This window comes from Serinus canaria, chromosome 1 (genome assembly GCF_022539315.1).
Source record: "Serinus canaria isolate serCan28SL12 chromosome 1, serCan2020, whole genome shotgun sequence".
NCBI classification, from domain to species: Eukaryota; Metazoa; Chordata; class Aves; order Passeriformes; family Fringillidae; genus Serinus; species Serinus canaria.
The window spans coordinates 108,588,453-108,600,943 of NC_066313.1; the positions used below are offsets into that span (position 1 = coordinate 108,588,453).

Below are 12,491 nucleotides of genomic sequence, written 5' to 3' on the forward strand. Positions count from 1 at the left end.
ATTTTATTTGATCCCTCTGGGTCTTGTACGACAAGAGACACTTAATGAACATTCCCTGTTCTTTGGGGTTTTTTTCCATTACACTCCTATATAGATTTTTATCATTTTCATATTTTGCTGCTTCTTGCCAGGCTGAAGGTTCTCAATCTATTTAATTGCTCTTTATCATCTCTGCCACCCAGTTCTAGTTCTGTTATCTCCCCTTTTTTTTCCCCCTCTCATTCTTCCTTTAAATCCAGGGCTCAGAACAGCACCCTGAGGTCAAGACAAAAGCACAGGCAGTTTACAAACTGGCATAGCAGACTTCTGCTCTGTGAGCCATTTTTATCTTTTTTTTTTTTTTTTTACCAATCCCATACTCTTGATCAATGTTCAGATCTGGCACGATAAACTCTCTACAACGTTGCTTCCTTCCATGCTAATGACCTCAACAATGTCAGGATTGTTCTCCTCCACATGCATTAATTCATAGCACCAGCAGCAAGCTCCAGCCCCAGTTACTGAGCATGACAAGCTCCCACCTGGGTTCTTCATAATTGGCTTTCATTTATGCTACTCTCATTAACTTAGAAACATTCTGCACTCTCCCTTCCAGATGACCAATGCATGCTGGTGTTAACCTTAGCACAGATCCATGAGTAACTCTATCCATCCCTTCTATTAAACAGGACATTTATTCATCCTTTGGCCAGCAGTCTAGGACAAAAAAAATTCCTCTTATGTCAGAGAGGTTTCATTTTGCTCAGCACCTTTGGTGAGTCGTTCTCACAAGGCTCCCTGAAACCCCAGTGTACTGCATCAGCTAAATCACACTTACTCACAACCTCAGCAGTGCCTTCAGAGAACTCCACCAGACCTGTGAGACTGTTCTGACTCCTTCCTGGTACACCAAACTGTCCATGAAGGCTTCACTTTTCTTCTCCCTGGTATTTACCAGAAAACTGGCTGCTATGAATGCCAGTCAAACTTGTCCTGTTCTTTCCCACAGGCTTTCTGGAAGCATTTTTAAAAGCTGGCATCACCTTTGGCCCCCGCAGCTTCACTGCTGCTGGAACATTGTTATCTCACATGCCTTCAGCTACAGGTGCAACATGCTTTGGGCTCTTTTAGAGTTTAGTTATCTATTGGACCATTGGCTGTCCCATTTCTGATTGTTTTGAAAGAACTTACAACAAGTTCCTCTGCGTTTTACAAATCATATCAGGCTTTAAATTGTTTTACTGTATATTTCCTGTTTAGTTTGCATGAATTTCACCTTTTTAAAATTTTTGAAAGAGTTTTTGCAGAGTATCTTTCTGTTCCTTACACCTTGTTCAACCATGCCAAATATTCCTCAAAACTTTTTTAAAGAGTCAGAGAAGCAGTTTTTAGGAAATAGGCATTTTTTGTCTGAGTCTCTCCAGAATGGCTGCAAGCATTTTATTCTCTTGACAGCTCCTTTTACCAGGCTGTCCACAGGAACCCCAATCAGTGTCCTGCTTGATACCTTCTCTATGGCAGATGTGGACTGCCAATAACTCACTGCAGAACTAAGGCATCCATCCCTCCATTTTACACTCCACTCTTCCAACATTTGCATAGGAACACTTCCATTTTGGACTGCCAGCCTGTCCTTCTGTGCTCCTGTCTAAATAGGACCTAATTTTTCCAGCAGTCCTTGACTGTTCTGTAGATGACCTTCACCAACTTCTGCCCCACACACTTCAGCCACAGCCAGTGTCACCTTGGCCTGTGTTCCTTTCCTGTTTGTCCTCATGCAGAACTGGGATGACACTGCAGACTGATGCTGCACAGCTCTTTATTCTTCACCTTTTATCCAGTAACTCAGGTGCTGCTTCCAGCACTCTTTTGGCAGCCTTTATGTCACCAGCACTTCTCCACCATGAGAAGAGAGCCAAGAGTCCTTCTGCTGTAAGCCACTTTGGCATGTGGTTGGAAGGTTACCAAATGCTCCCTTCCAGCCCTGGTTACACTCCACAGCAGGAGATGTCTCTCCATCACCTGGAACCAAGACCATACAATGGAATTCTCAGAGTAAAAGGATCCTTGGCCATCACCTGACAGCAAGGCCTCATCTACAGGATGAGATTTTTTTTTTTTTTACATAATTTCAGGTCATTTCTCCTTCGCAGGATTGATGTCCTGCTGCATTACAGCTCCTCATGGAATCCCAGTGGCAGCCTCCCTGGAGACAGAGGTGGGAATACCTGCCTGGAGGTTTGCTTTACACCTTTGCTGCTTGAGAATATTTTCCTTACACTTTGCATGATGTGACTTTCACAAGAGTTCAGTTGCATTAATCTGCAATGAGCATCTTGCAGTGTCATAACTATCCCTTTGGTTTAACAGCTGCATTAATACTGTTGAGGGCAAGTAAATGCTTCTTTTATTTTGATCTGATATCAACCTCTAACCTGAGAAGCCAAAAGATTTAGGCTAAATGCCCTCAGACACACTCCTTGTGTTTTAAGCTTATTCTCATAGAACTCCATTGAAATTTTCACTTTGTATCTCTCCCCCTAGAGACGTTGATTCAGACTGTCCTCATCCTCCTGGAAGTCATTGGTTTTCTAAAAATCTAAAACCACTCTAGTGGTTTTCTAAAAACCCATCTTTAATACTGGACTGGTTGGTGCTTGTGAAAGTTTAAAGAATTTATTTATTTTGTGAAATGTTAATAACTTCTCTGCCTTCCATTCATCATCTTTAATCCATTCTTCAGGTTCCCACAAACTATTTTCAAGACAATCCTATAAAAGTAAAGAGGAGTAAGAAAGTTTAATTTTTCTTGTGTAACACTGTGGTATCACTAACAGACATTTCCCACAACTGCTGGGCAATCATGCTTTATAATCTAACAGATCACAGCCACTTCATGAGAGCATGACAGGACTGATTGTGCAAGCCCTTAAACACTGCTTCCCTAAGACAACAGAACACATAACCAGCCACAACTTTTAGCTCAAAACAGAAGCCCAGAACTGGTTTTTAAGATGCAGCCTCTTTGCCCTGTTGAGGGGAGCTGTACTTACAAACACACCCTTCACCAAATCAAAGAGTATTCTGCATAACCAAGACTTGCTGATTCAAAGCAGGACCTCATGTGTTTAGATTCCAAATTTAGATTTCTTACTATGAATTCTACTTTCAATTACACCAAGTCTGCTGCATTTTGTTGGCTCTGATGTACACAGCTTTCGACACAAAAGAAGTCTTGAGAGCTTGCACACACACACACTGTCACTGCTGTATTTATAGGCAAGATGCTCAAACATTTGCATTTTATTGTAAGGGGTAAATTGTGCCATACAGTACAGAAAAATTCCATACTGATTCACAAAACAGCCCTGATTTTTCAGTTGATAGAAAATGGTTCTGGTTCCCTTTTCACCATCAAATCTAATTTAAAGTAACCCACTGTAGTGCAAATACATCAGATACTTAGTAATCTCCTGTAATGGTAGGGAAATTCATCACAAATTGCTGAATGTTATGAATCATCTTGTGAACACATAACTGCCATACACTGAAAAAGGCACTTTAACAAGTGATTTCATTCATTTATGTCAATACTTCATAATTAGCACAGAGAAGTGTCTGTAAATTGAACTCTTGAGCATCACACTGCTTAGTTACCATTTTTTAAAAAATATTTTCAGCACTTGATGTAATGGAAGACCCCATTAAAATTTTGTGCCAATGACAAATGATATTTTCATTTTCTCTAAATGTGTTAGGACAAGCTAATGAACTCAACAATGTTCAACAAAGCCATAAGCATATGCTGACCTGTACTACATAAACAGTTCAACTGACTTTATCAGGGATATTAGTGTGAGTTTTTGATGAAAATTTAAACCTTGTTGCTCAATAACACATAATAATAAAATAAATTCCAGTTTATATGGAAGTTAGTGTTGATGCTCACTCAGAAGTAACAGCTGACAAGAAAAACATGACAGCCAAATGCTTAGAAGAGCTCTCTTCTGCACACCAGCCTGAAGATCTAGATTTAGCCACCTTTTCATTTGGAATTGAAAGGGTATTCTATCCTTGAAAGGGTATTTGAAAGGGTATTCTATCCAAGGCACACAGTATTTTGAAAGCATTATGATGTACCCAAAAACCAGAGATCTGGGTTTTACTATCCCCCAACAGAGACTCAGCTTTTCTACAGAGACCTTACAATTTCAGGGCTGGAGTGCCCCCAAAGCCATACCAGGAAACTATGGTTTCCTGGTCACTCCTTTGAGCTCTGGGTGGAAATAATCAATAATTTCTACTTGGATTCCATAATGCCAAAATGCCAAGTCACTATATTTTAACAGTTTAGTGGTGACAGCTGGTTGGTTGTACCTGTGGGGTGCACAGCCTTGGCCCATTTTACCAGCAAAATAAATCATTCTCTTTGCAACTGGGCATAACTCAAACCATGCCCAAGGCCAGTTCCTGCAGAGGGCTGACACAAGGTGACTTGGTCATCCATGGGAATTTGCAGTAGAACCACATTCTCTCAGGAGCAGCTGAAAGGTTTAGACAAACTGCTCTCCTAGACCAGAAAAGGAAGTGCAAGACTATAAATATATCCATGATCACAGTGATAATTCCCCTTTGACGCTTCTTACCAGGATAACTTCCCACTCATCAGTTCTAAAAAATCCTCAAGCCCCAGCTTTGAGTTTGTCTCACCCTCCATGGTTTCCCAGGAATCCAGGAATGCAGACCCATGGACTAATTTCCACAGGCTGTGCACACCAAGGTAAACATGCAAGAAAAGCTTTGCCTTACTCTAATGTTGCTAATTAATGACCAAATAATTATTAAAATAATCTAGTATTTCCCTCTGCTTTGACATACGAGACCTAATCTTGAGCTCTTCTTACATACTGCTTATTTTTACTTTTATTTCTTAATTTTAAACAGTGTTGTCTTTTTTTTTTTTTAATTTTACAAGATTTAACCCTTAACAAGGTATACATATCTCCTCTGGACACTTATTTGAAATTACATATAATTCTTACTTACATCATCTTAATTCTGCAATTTTCCTCACATTTTCAATCCTTGAGTGCTTGTTAAAAAACTTTACTGATAAGACATCCAAAATATCCAGACATGCAAACTTGTCTCTTGCATCTAAAGTTTCTCCTTTTCAAGGATATCCAGGCCTGTAACTGCTGCTTGGTTTATCAATATAAAATGTATTTATTTAAAGAGACTTTTAAAAAACCCAACTTCAGGCTACTTAGTGTTCCAATTCTCAATAATTACAATAAACCATGAAAAGTAGGAAAATCCCACCTCTCCTTCCATACTGCCTTCAAAGTATTTCTTCTACTTTTAGTAGTCAAATATAGATTTTTCCATGACATTTTGATTAGGCTCTTACTGTGAACACATTAAGTGATAATTGGTCAAAAAATACTTATTGAGCCAGGAATATCAGAATGCAGTAAATACCAGGAGCACCATAGGCAGTTGCATGAATCACTTCACATACCTGTGGTTTTCCAGGTTCCTGTGCTTAGTCATGAGTACACTCTTCATATTCTCGTACACAGAACACAATTTCTGCCAGTTTTTGTTCTTGGCTTCTACACTGCCACCTGTAGTCATACAAGAGAAATTAGCAATATTTTATGCTGCAAATCCTATTAGCACAATGTTTCAGCTCACTTGTTTTTCTAGACAAACATTCTAAAGCGTCCCCTTTTGTAAAAGGTGCGCTTCAATATTCAACCAAGTTATTTACATTTTTGTCTTTAATACATTTGAAGAAAAAAGAAAGAATTACCACCAAGCAATCCCAATTCATTTTAAACCAAGAGGACATTTAAAACTCTCAGACTCTTTGCAGATTTTTATTTTACCCTCATTGCTTGGTGGACACATCATAACCTTGACAGAGCAAAATGACTTCTGAAGTGGCAATGTAAAAACATCTGTCCTTAATTACTTGGTAAATACAAAAAAACTAATTGGATTTGCTCTTCCATCTGAAAAATGAACAGTTTTACAGAAACATAATATCCATGCTCAGCTTAGTTACCTTATATACGTTATAAGGAAATGTATGCAAATAAAAATTGCTAGTATTTGAAAGATTATCTCATAGAAATAACAGTGATCTTGAACTTTTTTTACAATGAAAACCATTCAATTTATTCCAGGCTTACTGCACTTTAAGCAATATGCCACATATCCTGCCAAATTAACAATTTACAACAAAATAAGACCTAAACATTGTATACCCGGAGCCCTCGCGTTAATCCTTCCTTGAAAATGTGAAAAAACCCAGAAAATTCACGTCTTCCTGGAAAAACCAAAGCTTCCTGATGCTCAGAACACGGGTTTCACCGAATAGCGAAGTTTCGGAGTACAAGCTCTGGGGGGGAAACCTGGCTTTTGCACGCACATGCCTTCTCCTTTCCTGCAGCGAGACCTGCTCACCATCCCTGGGAGCGGGCGCCCGAGTGCTCCCACCACGCGTCTGCCTGGGAAAACGCTCGGGAGTCCGGAGCGGGCAGGAACAAACTCGTGTCCCCGCAGCACGGGAGGCTCCGGGCACCCGCACCCTGCGCTGCCCTACGGCGGCGACACCCGCAGCCGCCACCAGAAACCTCACACTGAATGGAATAGAAACCGAAATCAAACGCGATTTCCAAGAACAAGTTGGTCTAAGAAAACAAAAAAAAAAAACCCAAAAAACAAACCTGAAGGTGATATAATAAAGAAATAAAATTCCCAAGAGCCGGCGAGGCTGCCCGCGTCCCGACGCGCACGTCCAGGTAACCCTCTCGCCTTCCCAGCAGCGCCGGCCGCTCCCGGACGGGAGAGGCTCCCCCGGGACCCGGCTACCATCCCAGCCCGGCTGCGGCCGCTCAGGTGCGCCGGGCACCGCCCCGCTGCCCCCGCCGCCACCCCCGAGCCATCCCCCACCCCACGGACCCCTCGCACTCACGCCCCCCGAGCCGCCCCAGCCGCACACGGGCTCCGGTGGCTCCGCCGGGACAAGCGGTGACCGCTACGGCCGCGGCGGGGAGCGGGCGCTGCCCACCCACCTGCGCTGGCCGGGCCGGTGCCGCAGGATGAGGCGGCGGCTCCTCCTCGCAGCGCGGCTCCCCCGCTCGCTCCGCTCCGCGCCGCTGCCGCCGCGCAGCCCCGGGGAGCCGCGCGTCCCGGTGCCGCCGCGCCGCCCGGGATTCCTGCGGGAGGGCGGGCGGGAGCGAGCGAGGGAGGGAGGGAGGAGGCTCATCGCTGGGCACAGCCTCCCGCTCCCCCGCCGGCTCAGCCTGCCTCTATCCCCTCCAGGCACGTTCTGCCGCACGGCGCCCGGGCGGACCCGCAGCGCGCACCTCCTGCCCCTTCCCTTTTTATCGCGGGGCCGGGGCTCCCGCCGCCGCCGCCGCCGCCGCCGTGCGGGGGGCTCGGCATCCGCGCCGCCGCCTGCGCACGGCCGGTCCGCCCCCGCCCCCGCCGCCGCGCTCGCACCGCCCGCCACCCACCTGTCCGCGCCCCGGCCCCGCCGGAGCCGCCCCCGCTCCGGCCCCGCTCGCCGCAGCGGCCTCCGCCAGCGCGGAGCTCTGCGGCTCCTGCCGGAGCCGCCCGCGGGCTCGGGCTCGGGCCGGGGCTCTGCGGAGGAAGGGAGGAGGTGGCGGTGACGCTCCCGCGGTGGCCGCGCTGCTACAGCGGGGCCGCGTCCCACCTGCGCCCGCAGCCCCCGAGATGTTCGCCGGGATGTTCGCCGCCCCCGCGGCGGGGAGGCGTTTGCCAGGCGCTGGAGGAGCTCCGAGTGCCTCCCCGCTCTGCCGCCCAAACAAACGAGGAGTCTTGGCCGCTACAAATAATTTACGTGCTCAGGAACGTGCTGGAAGCCCAGTTGTTGATGGGTCTCTGACAGCTGGCGTTGAGAGATAACCTAGCGGGAGGTGGTAGGCTCTTAAAAATTTGAGTTGCGATGCTTAAAAAATTCGAGAAAAGCAGGAGGTAAATGCAGAAAAGTGTTAGGAAAATGTCTGTGTTGTAACTAAAACTGCAGCTCGACCTGAGGTTGTGCACATGCCGTCTGAGCTCCCGCACTGGTAGAAGATCAGCTCAAGCTCATGAACACTTCTCTCATTTTCTGTCTTTTGCCTTGTGTATTTGCATCTCGGAAACACATGATGTATCGAAATTCTTGAGTTTGTATCTTTTTGTTCAAATGGGTGATGTTGGCATTAAAGTGTGCCCTAGCACAACCCAGTAAAGGAGCATTGGGAGGAGTTGAGTGCATTGATGCAGCGTCACACCAACTGATACCATTTTCAAATTTGTGTAATAAAAATATACTGCATTCATTCTTCCCACAGCAATAGATTCCACTTTGTTTAAGACAATCTTTACCTTTCCCAAATGCTTTATTCTAATCCTAATTTTTTGGGAGCCAACCTTTTCAAGGTAAGCCAGAAATCCATACAGTCATGTTACAAACTTTGATATCATCCTGTAGTCTAGACATATTAAGAAGTAAGCTACAAAAATAAAAACACTTTTCTTCATCTAGTCTTCTGCAGAATTAAGGCTATTTTCAGTTCCTCTTCTTACATCTCATAAGTGAGATGACAGACTACTGAATATTTAATGAGTAGTAAACCAGAAATCCATAAAAGCACCAAATATAACACATATATTTTCATAGCAACATAGACAGGTACTTTCTGAGAAAAGTTTGTACCGTTTAATTCCACAGATTAATAAACATTAATAAATTCCATAGATTAATAAACAGCACTTTTACTTAACTACAACTGCAGCCATTCTTAATGTAAAAATATCAAAATCAAACAATGCTTGCACTAAAGTATAAATTAACCCAATAAAGCTGAGGATAAGAACTGATACAGGCATGTAGGAATTGGTTTTTTAATCTACTCCATCCAAGAAAACATTCCTGGTCTTTCCCTTCAAAACCTAACAACCTAGTGGCACACTGGTGCAATAATTCAGAAAACAATGTGAATATTGAAAATGGTTGTGCCATAGCTCTGCTTAAAAAGGCATTTGCTAAACATACAGAACAAGCTTTTACAGCTGATAAGTAATAAATTTTATTTTATCTCTAGACGGTGTGTTTATCCTCTTTTGAGCTTATGGTACGTGAGACAAAATTAAGTTTTTCAGTTTTACCTCCTCCCCTAAATTCTGATTAAATGCTACTATTGATATACCAGGAGTTACCAGCTGGTGAATATCATATGAAATTCCATAGTTATCTACAGTGAGGTCTGCCCATGACTTCCAGGACTGTTCAAACAGCACCTCAGCAATACAAACCACATGCCTCCAGTGCAGAAGAATTCATTTTCCACTAAGCCCCTCATAAACATAACGTTTTGTCAACAGGTGTCTTTCCTATAACTGTTACAAATGTATTAAATGCTAGTAGCAAGTTCTTGTCTTTTCACTGAAGCATGGCCAGTGCACAGACTGCTCCCTCTGCAAAAGAAGTCATTGTTCCTTTCAGGTCTTACACAACACTGCTGTTAAATCCAGCCCATCACAGGAGAAATGCTCTCTCAATTCTTATTTTCAAACCAAGAAAATAAGCATTTGGTCACTTAATAATGACTATTAATCAGACACTATCATACTTGCCTTGAGTGTGTGAGATGAAGAAAATTAGATCAGTCATGCACAGACCCTTTCTTTCACCTCCTCTCCTCTATACCACCCACCTCCCAAACAGCTCTGTCTTTTTTTCTTCAGCAATTCGGGCTTGGAAGAATAAATTCCATTGTAACAATGATTCAGAGACAAACTGAAAGCCAAGTGAAATATTGTTCTCCCAAATCTGACAGGAAAACTTATAGGATGGAAACACCCAGAAGATAAAACCCAGTTCTCTTATATTATGCTCCAGAAAGCATTACTTATCACTGTCCCCTCATTCCCAAAATATATACATCAACTAATGTGTTGCTGTAGTACTGAAAATTTCCAGTTTTCCAGATGATGAGCTGTGACTCAGTACTCCTACTGATACATCTCAATGCACCATCCGTTTATTTTATGTGCTGGTAAATCATCTCTCCCTTTCCTTCCACCAGAACTTCCTAAGAACCCTCCTGTGTCTGCAGGTCTGATCTGCCCCACCATGTCCTGCCCTGCCCGTCTGAGACCAGATCAGATGAAATCTCATCTGCTCCAGTATTTTTCTGGTCTAACTCCTTGTTTCAGTTGCTACCAAGTGTGCTTACAGCTCTAAGAACATGTAGGTGAGAATCTTGAACTTTCCAGGCTGGACTACGCCCTTGTTAATTGTCTAGGGAAATCTGAACAGTGGGCACAGAGATCTTTCACTTTCTGTCAAGGGAGTTCATAGAAACTACTTTGGAGAAAATATGTTTTGTTTTCTATACAAGCAAAATCCCTTCTAAGAGTCCATGAGGCAATGAAGCCAATTTTGACCCATTTATAATCAAAAGCATGACTTCAGTCTACTCTAAGGAAACCAGAATTCGGCATAATAAAGCCAACAGCTGGTTGAGGAAGAATAACAGAGTGGGGTCTTTGATGTTCACAGATGAACACAAACAATCAAAGACTGAGTTAGGATAGCACATGATGTTTCTGCGTAGTAGGAAGGAGTTAAAACCATTTCATAAGCCCATTTATCAACAACCAATTTTCTTATAGGAAAGCCATCCATTGCCTGTAATAGCAGCAAAAAAATACCCTATAAAACATTTAGCATGCAAGAATACTGTACTAATGAGAAATCTGTGTTAAACAGTCCTTATGAACTATGCAAAATGTAGTGCAAGCAGCTGGAAAGTTATCCTAATTTCAGGGAGTCCTCTTTCCTCAATTTGCTATGTACACTGAATATCAGCATGGAGCAGTGAGGGTATTTTAATGTCTTCAACTTCTGTCAAAGCTCTGCAACATTCCCCAATGGGCATCAGAGACAAAAACAGGCAGAGCTATAGAGTAAAAAACCAGTTCTAGTTAAAACTATTGATTTAATTTTAACATCTGCTTAGAGACATTCATTAGCCAGTGAGAACTGAAATTTACACCAGAGAACTTCAGAACTGGAGAGGAGATTAAATGCCCTGACATGGGATTCAGAAGAGCAAAGGAAATGAGCTGGCAGTGGGAAGGAATTGCTCATGGTGGTAGTGGGAGATGTGTGGCCAGACTTCTGCAAGGGTAAGGAAATGTTATAATCCTGCACTCTACATCTAAGCAAACAGAACTACAAAGGCTCTGTCTCCAGCCAAGCCAGAAAAATCCAGGAGGCAGCTGATCAGCTCCCCCAGAACAAGTTCTCCCTCGAAGAATCTGCTGTAGCTGAAATCATTGGGAATGAATAAGAGTTGCCTATAACAACAACCAATTTCCTCACGTTACATCTTTCCTCCCCAGTAAAATTATCATCCTTCTAATAATAGGATCATCAAGAGCCTTTTTCTCCTTCTTTGGAAAAGAATAGCTGAGAGTTATGTTCAGTCATAAAATGTTAACAAAACCTGGACAGCATTTTAAGGCAATGGGATGTTTCAATTTTGATGGTGTTACAATCATTGCAAATTCCTTGTTTTGGAGTTACAAAATCTCCAGCCATCAGGACAAGAAAATGAGATTTTCCTTCACATCAATTTATTTGTTACCAACTATTTCTGGTCTCTACTCAATGAATATGATAATGCCAGCAACCATCTAGCTTGAGCAAAGTAAGGCTTGAGTGTCAATTCCATGGAAACACAATCATTTAATGAAACCCTCCCACTTCATCTACTGTGCTTTAAACTATTTCCCTTGCCAGCTCTGTAGCAGGTTGATGATCAGTGCTGCTGGCTAACTAAACACATATAGTAGAATCAGTCTTATTTCTTAGGATGGTCTTCACCACAGGTCTCCCCAAACCCTTACCATGCTCTTCTCCAAGTGGATTTCAGTAGATCTCAAGTCACTTTTTCCCCCCCCTACAGAATACATTGGTTTGCTGAAACCCTCTTCAAAGAGAAGCCAAAAAGCAATACAGATTACATTTAGATTCCAATAGAGGTTAAAAAACCCTGTATTTTTCATCAAAAATAGAAGAGATCTGTTCCAACAGACTGGGAAATCATTAAAAAATTTTATCTGCTTTTAAACGGATTGTAGCTAATATGGGCCTACAAATTAGATGTCCATGACCACATAACTCCCTGGGAAATTTGTCCCTTTTTGTCTGCATCAGCCATTGAAGCCATTCATTAATCTGTTTTCTAATGCAACCATTTTCCTGGACCAAACCTATTTAGAGACACCACTGTTTATTAAAAGCATTTGCAATAAAACTGACATGCATTTCTAAGAACTGCTGTGTAAATCAATATAATTTCTTAATTGGTTAACCAAATAGCTGCCACGCTAATGAGTCACACAGGATCACAGAGAATCACACAGAATCACTGGGTTGGAAGAGTCCTTCAAGATCATGGAGTCCAATCCAGCCCTAACACCTC

The 12,491-nt window shown here is 42.9% G+C and overlaps 1 protein-coding gene across 1 annotated transcript; it reads right to left on the reverse strand.

Annotated features, from left to right (window-relative positions):
* Nucleotides 1-2,626: 2,626 nt before the first annotated feature.
* Nucleotides 2,627-8,461, reverse strand: LOC108961959 (translation initiation factor IF-2-like). The gene is made up of 4 exons (XM_050976752.1): nucleotides 8,456-8,461; nucleotides 7,062-7,837; nucleotides 5,501-5,606; nucleotides 2,627-2,750 (listed from the first exon to the last, which is right to left on the reverse strand). The coding sequence occupies exons 1-3, from the start codon at nucleotides 8,459-8,461 to the stop codon at nucleotides 5,525-5,527; spliced, it is 864 nt and encodes a 287-aa protein (XP_050832709.1). The 3' UTR covers nucleotides 2,627-2,750; nucleotides 5,501-5,524.
* Between the last annotated feature and the right edge of the window lie 4,030 nt (nucleotides 8,462-12,491).